Source organism: Talpa occidentalis, unplaced genomic scaffold, assembly GCF_014898055.3.
Source record: "Talpa occidentalis isolate TD23 unplaced genomic scaffold, MPIMG_talOcc4v2.1 talOcc4.5, whole genome shotgun sequence".
NCBI lineage: Eukaryota > Metazoa > Chordata > Mammalia > Eulipotyphla > Talpidae > Talpa > Talpa occidentalis.
Genome location: NW_023604861.1, coordinates 126020059 through 126033059, shown reverse-complemented (window position 1 = coordinate 126033059; position 13001 = coordinate 126020059). Strand labels below are relative to the sequence as shown.

The window sequence follows — 13001 nt, the reverse complement described above, 5'->3', positions numbered from 1 at the left end:
AGCTGGGTAAAAGCGGGCACAAGGAAATGCAATTTGGGGAAGAGCCTCATATTCTACTCCGGCTCTGCTGCACTAGGGCCGCCTCCCTGCTGTAAGCAGGCGCCCGGCCCAAGCTCTTCAGTGCAGTCAGGTTTGGTGGCTTTAGGGTCACTGAGTCCCACATCCTCTCATCAGTCTCTTGTAAGCTGCTGCCTAGAACCCTCCCAACATTCTCACCCCCAAAGCACAGGAATTCATTCCAGCCACTCCTTGAGGGACAGTTTAAATCAGAAGGGCAAAGATAAAAAGGAACAGGGGGGCAGAGAGGCTGATGAAAAGTCTGGGTTTTATTGATATGCGTTTGGCTGGGTGCAGAAATGCTCTCACCACCGCTGCTCACCACTGGCCTCTGGGGAGGAACAGGCTCCAGAGACGCTGCCGCTTTGGGCCTTGGGGCCCAGGAATTCATGGGCATAGTGGGCTCCACCTTCCAGCATGAAGTGCAAACTAATTCACAGCCAGACTTCACCAGGAGGAAGACGGTTAGAGCTGAAGGCACTTCAATCAAGGTGCACACCCAATGCCAGAGTTTGCTTTCCCTCTGGCTACTCTGATAAATCTAGTCACTCAGTTGGAGAACCAGCATGGGGGTTAGTGTGTAGGAATCAGGCCCATCGGCCTGCTCACTGGTAAAACTTCTTGTTAGGGCTGTTAGCGTGGTCAAGGAGCAGCTGGCACGGGGTGAACTGCTTTCCGTAGGCAGCCTCATACTTCCTGAGCCGGTCTACTATCTTCTGGGCACCATACAGATCCACAAAGCGGAAAGGCCCTAAATGGAGAAACAGGGCTTTGCTGAAGGAGAGCAACAAGGACTCTGGGATAAAGCGAGTTACCTTCCCAACTTGCAGCACCAACCTCCAAGGCAGGGGGGGAAGCCAAGCCCAAAGACGGCCCCGATGTCTCCCTCCGCAGGAGTGGCCAAGATCCCTTCCTGCAGGCACAGGGCTGCCTCATTCACGAATCGGGTCACCAGGCGGTACTGGACGTCTTCATCAGAGGCGCTGCCGACAGGGAGACATTCATGCAGAGAGTAAAGGAAGAGCAAGGCAGGACGTGCAGGTGCAGAACGTGAATGAGGGCTGGGGCTGGTGGGGCCGCAGGCAGCGGAGAACTCCTTGCCCTAATTAACCTGAAATCGAGCCCCCTCTCAAGGGTGTGGTGCAGCCCCTACCCTTACGCTTGGCAGAGAACCAGGTGGCATGTGAAGGGCAGAGTATACGGCCCTGTGCCTCATCAGGCACGGTGGCTGTGACAGAGAGGATGGAAGGCAGCGGGGCGGCTGTGGGCTGAGGAGAACAGGTCTGCATGGCATGGGTCAAGTTAACTTACACCTCAGGCTTAGCAGGCACCTTCAGACCTGCCAAAATACCATCCATGTCGGAATTCAAACTCTTATTCTTCACACCTTCCTGGTAGATGTAAAAACCCTTCCCAGACTTGCGACCTAAAAGCAGCAAAAAAAAAAAAAAAAAAAGAGTTCTCACTCCTGGCTTGAGAATCCTCATCTCTACTATTTCTTAGAAAATAGTCTCTCATCTGTATCCCTGAATTTGTATACCTAACCCCAGAAATTTAGTTTGGTAGAGAAGGAAGAAATATCTTGTGTTTCTTGGAGCTTGGTAATCTGTCTATCTGGATGAGAAAGGCCACTTGGGTGGGTTTTAAATGTCCAGACACAGAACACCAGACCTTAGGATGCCAAGGGTCTATTGTGGATTTTGCTTTTACTTTGCCAAGAGAGGAAGCCACCTCTCTGGTGGGCCTTGACGATACACTCTTAGACTCAGAGATTTTACTTGCTCCACCCAGGTGGCCAGACACCATGGTGCTGCCTGCAAGCAGAGCTTGCTCACAGCGTCACAGATGCCAGAGAGGCTTGAACTGGATAAAAATCCCAGCTATATGGCACAAATTGGCAGGTAACAGCAAAGCCTCAGAAGGTCAGAGTTCTGCCTTTCCCCCATAAACTGCAGGCCCAGCCTAAGAAGTTTTCACGAAATCATTTTTGAAATTCCCTGCAATAGTGCGCTCTATGTTTAGGAACTACTCTTCCACATGGGCTTCTAGACTCTTTGTGACTGATGGTGCTAATTATATTTTCTTGAGATTACTCACCCAGGAAGCCTTTGGACACCATCTGTTTCAGCAGTTCTAAGCTTCCACCTTCAAATCGCTCCCCAAAGGCTTTGCCTAGATCTTCTGCTACATGCTTCGCTACATCCACACCAACTTCATCCACCAATGTGGCAGCACCCACAGGAAAGCCGAAGCTTGTGGTTAGGGCGTCCAGCTTCTTAGGGTCAATACCCTCCTGAACAGGAGGAAAAGTGGGGATGTCAGGGGAAGGCCATCCCTGATCTGGCACAAAGGCTCCCTGTGCTGGTCTCAGTCACAGTCTCGTGCAATACCCACTTCGCTTCTGGGTGGCCCCTGGTCCGGCCCAGGGCTGGGGCTGTGTCTTTAAGGGAGGCACAGGATAAAGCCCGAGCCTTCCCTAATCTGTAACACTTCAAGGAGGTCTAGAGACCAGCAAATTATTCATGCCCTTCTTGTTTGTAACTCTGATTCTCAGTGGCAAGATTCCATAGCAGACAAGGCTAAGTTTCACAGGATGGAGGGATGTCACCAAGCAGCTGTGCAGCAGAGCCCCACGATCCCTGTGTCTGGGTCAGTGCCCAGTGAGAGGTAATTTGTATCTGGATGGGAAAGGCTACTTGGGTGAGTTTTAAATGTCCAGACACGCAACACCAGTTCTTAGAATGCCAAAGGCCTAGCCTGGATTTTGGTTCTAGTTTGTTACGAGACGAAGCCACCTGTCTGGTGGGTCTTGATGGTACACTCTTAGAATCACAGGTTTTACTCGTTCCACCCACGTGGCCCCCTTTTCTGCTAGTGATGGACTGTACAGCCACTGAAAGGGTCTGTGTGCAGCAGAAACAAATTCAGCACCAGTCAGACCAAGTGGGCCCCAGTTCTGCATAGTCCTTACCTCAAAGGGGATGCTGAAAAGGCACCTAACAGTATGTTGGGAGGTCTTTGACCTAGTGGAGCATGGGGGAAGCGAAGGAGCAGTGCTAAATTCTGTCCAAGTGTTACAACTCTTTTAGAATTTATCTAGCAGGTTTTCTGATCCTTACTGGGAAACCCTCTTCCCCCCAAAAAAATTTCTGTCCATTTTAGTGCAGCATAAGCCCACGACTGGCTACACTGGATACAAAGAGAAGGCACAAAGGGCCTTCTTGGAGAAGAGTCAGGACTTAGTAGATTAACAGGAAACTTGATCCTCATTGTGATATCAGTTTGGAGGACTAGTTTAAGAAAAAGATGCGAGAGCGATACCAACCTGGAGAATTCTGATGACTTCTGACATCATGGGCGCAAGACACCTGGTGGTATAGAAGCCAGGTCCATCCTGCCAAGGAAGAGAACGTGAGCTCACTGGCCTCTCTCTTGTGGTTACTATCTGAGTTTGAAAGCAGTCTCAAAATTCATTTCAACATTCAAGGTGATTTAAAATCTCAATCAGAATCCTTAAAAGTAAAATGCAGGCAAAACCACAGCCAGGTACAGTCTGGTTTGAATCCAAAAGCACAGCAAAGAGTTTCACGGTCACCTGAAAGGCCTGGAGTGGCTGAGAGAACCTAAGACATTCCAGACACTCCCACCTCCAACCCTGACTTAGGAGTCCAGTCAACACCACTTGTCCATGCTATAGGTGACACGGGAAGTCAGGGAAGCCAGTGTATCTGTGCCAGAATTACAAACCCGGAGGTGTACGGCGTCTGAACAGAACCTCTCTAACTCCACCTGTCACACAGATCCTCACCTTAACCACGATGATGACCTTCCCCTGCTTGAGACCAACCGCGACAGCAGAAGCAGTTGTGTCTTTTGAAGTTTTGTCAGTTGTGATAATCTCCAGGAGCTGCATCTTGTCCACAGGAGAGAAGTAGTGCATGCCAATTACCTGGCCGGGGGGACAGAGAGATTTAAGAAAGATTTAAATCAGAGCTTTCCTTTCTGCTGGGAAATTGAGGCTGTTGAGATACAGAAACACATGATGCCATCCAGGGGCTTGGTTCCATGGTTCTGTGGTAAAACGTTTACTATATTCAGGGAGAGGTTACTGGAACCCCCTCTTCTACTTGCTACCAGGGCTTTGCACCAGGGGTGCATAATGCTATCAACAATTAGTGCCACAGTCACAGCTAAAGGTCAATTAGATTTACTGAGATGAATGAAGGTTCCAGCTGTATTAATGATGATGATGGTTTAGGTGACAGAGTCACTTTGTGGGAAGAGGGGGGAAGTAGTATGCTGGGCTGTTAGAGAGATGTATCTGGATTTTACACAGACAGGTCTTATCACCAGGAGACAGGGTTTAAATAACATTTCTCAACACTCAAATGCATGTGAAGACTCACTAAACTAATGAGTGTCAAAATGAAGTTTTGGGCCAGCAGCATTAGCACCACCTAGGACTGTTAGAACTGCAAATTCTCAGGCCCTCCCTAGACCTACTGAACGAGAAACTCTAGGGGCAGTGTGCAGATCTATGTTCAGAAAGCCTTCTAGGTGATTCTGATACATGCTCACATTTGAGAACCACCTCATTAAACTAACAATTACAGTCTTCACAACTGTATTGTCTATTCATCAATTTATAGTTTGCTCCCCTCCCCACGTTAGCTATCATTAATATCGCCATTTATTGACTGCTTACTACCCACTGTTCTTTAATGATACATTTATCACTTATTCCTTATATTTAATTCATTACTACTCTGAACTAGTAGGTCTCTTTCTCTAGATGAGGAATAAAGACATTGGAGGTTAAAATCAACAGCTTAGACTCAGAAAGTGGCAGAGTGGGATTCCAACACAGGTCAACCTATCCCCGAGGCTGCCCACTTAGCATTTTGTAACACACAGGTCACGTAAATGTTACATAAACTTAGTAATCCAAAAATTGCTTCTAACCTGTAATATTTAAAATCTGATTCAGATTCAGTATCCTGAGAAAAAAGGAAGTAGTCTTTATTAACAAATTTACACACAATAAACACACAGATCTTGAAGTGACCAATTTTGGGGAAAACATTACCACCTCTCTCCATGTCTCTCTGAGGTTCTAAGCCTTCCTCAGTGAGCCTAGAGCAGTAAAACAGTTTGGGTTTCCTCTGTCCAGAATTTACCTTCTCAGGTCTTTTGCTGACAGAAGCAATTCCATTGATAGGGAGAGCAGATGTGTTACTGGCAAAGATACAGTGATCTGGAATCACCTGCAGGGGAACAACATTTAAGAATGTGTCATGTAGGCCCGGGAGATGAGCAGAGAGCAAAGTGAAGCTAGTATGTGACGCCTGGGCCCGGCCCAGCCTCTCAGTTGCTCAGACAGTAGCTAACATTCCGACACTCGTGATCACCGAGGGCTTTGTCCCTGGCATTGCTGCCCTCTTCTCTTTCCTATTCACTTGTCTTCTTCTCACCCATCAAACGGTTGTCTAGTCCTAGCCTGGAGACTATCTCTTAGGAGTTAGGTAAATACAACAACTTAGAGAAACACTTAAAAGATGGCCTTGAATCAGGCCAGAGGTAGAGTCTGTTTTCCATCCCTCTGAGTCTGGGCTGGCCTGTGACTCATTTTTACCAATAGAAAGCAGCAGAAGTGGCTCTGTCAACTGCAGGCCTAGCCTTAAGAAATCTGGCAGCTTCTGCATTTGCTCTCAGAAGCCAGCAGCATGCTGTAGAGAAGTTCTGGCTACACGACTAAGGGAGGGCAGGCCAGGGGTAAAGGGAGGCCATGTGCAGGAGCATTGGCCCAGCCAAGCTTTCAGCTGAGTATAGTCCCATGAGTGAGTCCATAAAGAAACCACAAGGAATTAAGAACCAGCTGCCTCTGCAGAGCCCAGCCCAAACTGCAGAACTGTGAATAGGCAGTTATTTTTGCAATTATTTGTCACAGGTCAATAGAACACTGAGACATGATGAAGATGTTAATGGGGACAACCAAGACAGGGGAGGTCTAGAGACAAGATTTCAGGAAGAATGTCAAAGGAGTGAGTTTAGTTAGCTCTTTGGAGAAGAAGAGAAAATTAGTCTTTTTTTAAAAGATTTATTTATTTATTATTTATACAAGCACTGGGTACAGTCAGAAGTGCGGGAGGGTGAGAGAATTCACCAGAGCCAGAGCAGGGAGCAGAATAGGCAGAAGGACAGAAGTACACTGCTGAGGGGAGCAGCGGGCGGCAGGAGAGGTCTGCGCGCCCTGTGGGACCCTCCTCCAGTGGCCGGGGAGCAGCCGGGGATCGAACCGGCGCTGCAGAGGCTACGGGCAGCTTCGCAAGCCAGCGCTCAACCGCTGCGCCACTGGGGAGGCCCAGAAAATTAGTGTTAAATCCATGAAGAACTACCATATAGATTCAGCTTTAAAATTTCTTTTTCTTTTTTTTTAAGATTGATTTATTTATGCATACAAGAGCTGGGATACAGGCCAGAAGTGTGGGCGGGTGAGAAGATTCACCAGAGACAAAGTGGGGAACAGAACAGGCAGACTGACTGAAATACACTGCTGAGGGGACCAGTGGGCAAGGCAGGAGAGGTCTGCTGCGCCATGTGGGTTGCTCCCTGGCCAGCCAGGAATCGAACTCGTGCTGCAGAGGCTGCGGATTGCTTCACAGGTTGTGTCTTAACCCCTTGCATCACCAGGGAGGCCTCACAGCTTTAAAATTTCTTAACAGCAATGGACTTGATGCCTTCCTAAAGGTCTTTCAACAAAATCTTTGATTCTCTAGATACAGATTTGTCTGGATCTCATTTTAAAAAAATTCTTTCTGAGTATTCTTTCTGAGTCTCTTATTTTAGGTGATTTCAGTAGCTCTAAAAATATAAAGGCATCTGATATATAAATAACTATAAAATATATAATATTTTGGGCTTTACCTGCAGTAATAATCTTTCGACCTAAAGCTGGCGCTTTGTTTCTTAATATCTGCAAAGATTAGTGGTCTCCTGCGTATCTTCCCTTTTCCATCTCTGTCTGCTCACTTGTGGCTAGTCCTTGCTCTCTGTAAACTACACGATCACGTAAAAGCGCTTTCTTTCCCTTTCCCTTCTGGGTCTATCCCATCTCTTTCTCCCTTAACTTTTATGTTTCTCTTGGGTCTACTATATCAATTTATTCAAAGTCTGCTTGTCTCTTGGTCTGGTCCCTCTTCCTTCCATTTTCCTTGACCACTGGCTTCCTAACTGCTTAAAATGAACAAAGTTTTCTTGATTCTGGTACTCCCAAACTCCAATTTTCCAAAAGGAAACACTGTCACCCAGTCAGCTGGTCATGCTCTTCTCTACCCCCTGGCTGTGTCTGCTCCTGCTGCTCCTCAGGATCTATCAGTAGTCTCAGCATGCCCTCAAAGCCCTGAGGACACTGTCTACACGGTTAAGCTGAAATGCCATCTAGCACAGATGGAACACACACCTTCCAGCTTTTCTGGATTTTCCCCTCTAAGTTGAATGTGCATTACGCTTTGCCTAAGGGAAAGATTTTTGGAACCTGTGTCTTATAAGTGAATCTGTTCTCATCACTGAACCTCCCTAGGTTCATTCTTCAGTAGAGCAGAGACTGCCCTCCCATGGAAGGGCATCTCAGGAATACTGCTGGATTTATCGTGGCCCAGTGCCAAAGACAACTGGACTGTCGACAAATCAGCCATTTCATTCGCTAACCCACACTCTGTTTGCTAACTGTAGGCTAGTCTAGGCCCTTGGTCTATCTTATACCTGGATGACTGCCATTTCTTCTTTTCCAGGCGCTTTCTTTATACTATTCACATCAAGTATGTTTTCTGTCCATGTCATTTCATCTAAAGAATTGTTTCTTTAGTAGAAGAATTGGGATATAGGCCAGAGGTGCAGGGGATGAGAGGATTCACCAGAGACAGAGTGAGGAGCTGAACAGATGGATTTACTGAAATGTACTGCTAAGGGGAGCAGCAAGCGAGAGAGGAGGGATCTGCTGAGCCATGTGGGTCAGCTCTCTGGCCACGGATCAAACTCAGGCTGAAGTGGTGATAGCAGTGAGATGTAATGTAGGCCACCAAGGAGGTCCTCAAGAATTGTTTATGTAGAGTATTTGGGATCAAGACCAAAGTAGAATTCTCACCAAATAAGCATCCAAATCCTGTCTGGTCAAAGTGTTTCTTCCCTGTTTCTTTTGCTGTCTAGACTGAAGTATTTTACTTATGGCTTGAGTCAAACACAATTCTCAAGTCATCTGGCTGTACTCTATGTGGTTATCTGTATATTTGAATCTCCACATAAGGATACTGAACCCTGTGCTTAGGTTAACAAGCTACTTGATTTTCTTCCCTTAGGACTTAGATTTCACCTTTTATGATGTACAGAGTGTGCATGATTGTAAAAAGGGCTGTGAAAAGAACCATGAGTTTCCCAGAGTGCCTTTAAAACCCCCCATCTCAGTGTCCAGTCACTGAGGATTTAAGTACAATGTGTCCTTTACTTACCGCTTCTACCTCCTTCAGCACTTTGTGTTTAAGATTAAGGTCCTCAAAAACAGCTTCAATCACCATGTCAGTCTTTTCAAAACCCTTGTAATCAAGCTGCCCAGTCAAGTTGCTGAAGATGGAGTCCCTTTCAAATGACGTTAGGGCTTTCTTCCTCACTTTATCATTCAACCTAGGAAAAACACATTTTTAGTGGACGTGAATAGGAAACTACCATTACTGAATGTCCATAGGCCAAACAGTTCTGAGTTTTTGCTAATTCTGTGAAGGAGCTATTAGTCCTTCCATTTTGAGGGAGCGGAGTTGCTCAAAGAGGCTCAGAGGTACTGGTGATCAAACAGCTAGTTAAGGGAGGATACTAGAATTCAAGTACAGGTGTATCTTCAAGACCACATTCTTTCTACTATAAGATCCGCTAAATGCTTAATTTATATAAGTGCTAACACTCAAAACAGTTTGAGTTGCCAAGAGGAATAAATATAAACACCAGAGAGAAGCCACAGAGAAGCTCTGGTTACTCTCTACCTACAATAGAGAAAACAGCCAACATGTCCTAGACCACATGGATTTATACTTGCTTACCTCTCATTTATTCTGTTATTCTGGAATTATAAATGTCCAGAGGACAGAGACCAAGTATTATTTCTTATATTTTGAATCCACTTCCCAGTCAGCACCTAGTAGCACATTGTATCAATTATATGAAATGTTAACTCAAGATTTTTCTTTCCCCCAGAGAGCTAAAAAGGATTCTTGCTTCTCAGACATTTAACTGAACAGGCTTTCTTAGATTTTAATCTGACCACATTTTCAGAATAAATGACTTAGTGTTTTCCTCTGAATGAAGTTAAACCTCATTTTCTAATTTCCTTAACCAAAAGAAAAATTAAAGCCACAAGGTAAACTGAAAAGAGTATTCAATTAAAGTCTAAAAGGTATGAGTTTAAACTTCCTGGTTTTTGACAACCATGTCAGCAGTCAGCAGATAAGATTCTTATTAGCATTCAAAACATTATTAGTTGTTAGTTGCTCTAATTCTAATGCCTGATGAAACTATGTCTAAGAGAAGACAGAAAACATGTATGTCCCAAGTCAGCATACCAGCACCTGATGAGGTGCCACTGCTGGCTCCAAAAGAGATGGAAGGGAGGAAGCTATTTCAGAGCAGCATTTCTCTTATCAGGGAGTGTCCGAAAGACTACCTGGGGATGCTTGCATACTAGTTTTGGAGTGATGTCCTCTAGTGTATGCCACTTTTTGTACAACTCCTTGCTCTTTTACCTTATCTTAGTTGGCAACATGATTGAACCTGCCAGGTCCTGGATAGTGTTACGGTAGCAATCTGTGAGCTTCTCTGAAGAAAAAGGGTAAAAATAGGCTTAAACTACAAAATCCATTTAAGGAACAAACAAACGAGCTCACTTGGATGAAAGTCATGTACCAGGCAGTCTCAGGGCAGCCAGCTTGTCTATGACAGTGAAGCACTGAACTGAGCTCAAACTCATTAATTCCCCATTTGGCTAAGTCATTACTTAGCCTCTGTAAAATGGGCAGTATGTGAGTTGGGGGAGAGTGGGGTCAGCAGGCAGAGGAATTTTTTTATTAATTCAGAGATGAGACAAGAGACATAGTCTGTAAAACCTCAGACATTGTAGAACCAAATCAGCTAACTGCTTCTCTAAGGTAATGCCTATGTTATTCATACAAGGTTCTTCATACAAGGTTCTTCATACAAGGTTCCGAAGTTCTGTGCATAGCCCCACTTTCAACAAGCAGCTATAGTATGTCTCCTCACATCCTAATCTCAGTTCTCTCCAGAGACAAGAGTCATGCTGTTTCAGTCTTTCAAAACCTTATTGCCATTAAATAAGTGATCAAAATTCACAAACATGAGAACTTCTAGTCTGATACCAAAGTGTAATATAAATGGCATATAAAAATATCTAATAGATATTATTTTCTCCTAAACACCTAAAGACCACATACTCCAATGGATGCTAATTGTTTCTAATATCTGTAACAAAATGCAGAGAAGGAAGAAAGTAGCACATCTAAAAATCAAAGAAAATGTGGTCTATGAAGCATATTAGTACTCATCATGTTTAGGAGAAAGAACGCGTAGTGGCAAAAAACAAAAACACTGCTAACTCCTGGCGAAGTTGAAGCACGGGTTTATTACCCTTTGAACACTTGTTGCTGTCCTCGGCCCAGCCCGGCCAGTGTAGCATCTTTAAGTATAGTCTTCAGGCCCTTATCCACGGACACCTGGGCGATGCCAGCTCCCATCAGCCCTGCACCAAGAACGGCAAGGTTCCTGAAAGGGAAGGATGAGATATCTTTGGTAAACAACTCAATTATTTAGTACAAGTGGGAGACTGCCCATGTCATCTAATAAACCAACCAAAGCAGGCACAATCAAATATTTACAATAATTTTTAATCTATAAAATTATACCTTTAATAAACGAATGATTTTCAAAGTCAAATGAAAAAATCCATGAGGTCTAAAATATTGACCTGCTCATGAAGATAGAATACTTATTTTCAATCATACCTAGCAAATAATACAAATATTTAGGTGGTGTTAAGTAATTGGAAAACAACGAGAAAACAGGGTAGAGAAATATATAGGGACTAAAAAAATATCAAAATTAAAATTTCCTGTTTCACATTATGACCCCACAAAATTAAGACAACCAAGTAAAAAGAAGAAATCTGCAACGCATATAGCAGACAAAGGATACTACTTGGGAAATATGAAGATCATGCATATGTCAATTAAAAAAGACAACCCAATCAAATGGGCAAGGGATAGAAGCAATTCACAAAAGAAAAGAAGTTGCCAATTAAGATGCTTAACTTCCCCAATAAAGTGTCAAGTGCAAATTAAAATGTTTTTTTTCCCCATTAGATTGATAAAAATTTAAACAGTATACAGTGATAATGTACAAAAATTAGATCTTTCATGCATGGTTGAAGTAGTATGCTTTGCCCTGGTTGGGAAATAAATTGGGAGAAAAAAGTAACATCATCCTAAAAATGAAGAGTCAGTTATAAGGTACTGAAGGAAGAAGAGGTTAAGCCAAAAATTTAATAAATTACAGTAAGTCCTCATATAAGTCATCAACAGGCTCTTGGAAACTGACTTTAAATGAAACAACATGAAAACTGAAACAATGTGTAAAGGAAGCAGGTTGTCAAATAACATTTCATTCAATGCAGATTGTTACCGCCCCCCCCCCCATTATGCTTACTGAAGTAAAGGAGGGTTAATTATCACATCTGCTTTGGGGGTTATAGGTTTAAATTTCTACAAATGTTTATTTTCACTCTGTCCAGGCTAGGACACTTTTTTTCTCGTCAAAGGTCTAACAAAGTAACACTGAATAAAATGTTACTTGAATATTTGTCTACTCTGAGGAAAAGATGTCCTTTCTCCTCTCCTAGTTGCCAGTGATACCTCTACTTCTATCTGTTTCATTCCCCTCCCGTAGATAATTTGAATTCCTTATCTTTACTTTCTCTTATTATAATCTTTTTATACAGACTGAATTATTTTCCTTTAAAAAACTATTATAAATAAGGTTAAATACTAGATGATACCCTTTTGTGTTTATAGTTTGAATGTTTTAATATAAATGGGATCTTTCTGTATGAATCCTGTAGTTTGCTTTTTACCCAGTTGTATAACTGGAGACTAATATATCGGAATATATATTGGAAGCTCCTACTGATGGATTGATGGTTATTTCCAATTTTTCATTATTACTTAACACTGCATTACTGTTCAGTACGTCATTCTGTGCATAAGTGCATTTTTTCAGAGTAAAGAGAAGTGGCATTATTAGGCCTTAAGAGTATATAGTTTTGGTATTTTGGATTGCAATCTCACTGAAGATAAAGGGATGGGAAGGTAGTAACAGTGTCTACTAAGTCCCTTACAGAAATTCATTTAGAACAGAGTTTCTCAACCTCAGCACTATTGACACTTTGGAGGAGATAATTCTTAGTTGTATATTACAGGATGTGTAGCAGCACCCCTGGACTCTAGCCACTAGATGCCAGTAGCATCCTTCTGCAGTTACAACTGAAAATATTCCCAGACAATATCCAATGTTCCTGAGGGTGCAGCACTGCCCAGGCTGAGAACCAATGAGCGAGTAGGTGAGTTTAGGAGCATTATTAAATTTAAAATACTGAAGAACTACTCAGGCAGCATAACCCTGAAAGCAGGTAGAATTTCAAATGTTGAAGTTGTAAGCTTAAAAAAAAGGACAAGCCTTCAACAATTAGAATGAAGCTTTACGTTTTTCAGTGAACAAAGTATGAATTCCCAGAGATGGCATCTTAAGACACAGGAGAGAATAGCATGTAGTTTCAGAAGGGAGGCCTGAAGTCAGCTTTCTAGGGGACATTAATAGCAAGACAAGAAAGTCTCCAC

The 13001-nt window shown here is 43.5% G+C and overlaps 1 protein-coding gene and 1 non-coding gene across 2 annotated transcripts in view; one reads left to right on the top strand and one right to left on the bottom strand.

Annotated features, from left to right (window-relative positions):
- Window positions 1-284: 284 nt before the first annotated feature.
- HADHA (hydroxyacyl-CoA dehydrogenase trifunctional multienzyme complex subunit alpha) overlaps window positions 285-13001 on the bottom strand; it is a 30073-nt gene continuing 17356 nt past the window's right edge. Inside the window, exons 12-20 of the mRNA XM_037528394.2 lie at window positions 10741-10875; window positions 8562-8733; window positions 5235-5321; window positions 3866-4006; window positions 3383-3451; window positions 2155-2350; window positions 1369-1483; window positions 895-1040; window positions 285-808 (exon numbers count right to left, since the gene is read on the bottom strand). Coding sequence (XP_037384291.1) covers window positions 663-808; window positions 895-1040; window positions 1369-1483; window positions 2155-2350; window positions 3383-3451; window positions 3866-4006; window positions 5235-5321; window positions 8562-8733; window positions 10741-10875 — 1207 coding nt within the window. The 3' untranslated portion in view covers window positions 285-662. The remainder of the gene's footprint in view (window positions 809-894; window positions 1041-1368; window positions 1484-2154; window positions 2351-3382; window positions 3452-3865; window positions 4007-5234; window positions 5322-8561; window positions 8734-10740; window positions 10876-13001) is intronic.
- Window positions 3127-3188, top strand: LOC119260015 (U7 small nuclear RNA). Its single transcript, XR_005128655.1, has one exon. It is a non-coding gene; the product is annotated as a U7 small nuclear RNA (small nuclear RNA).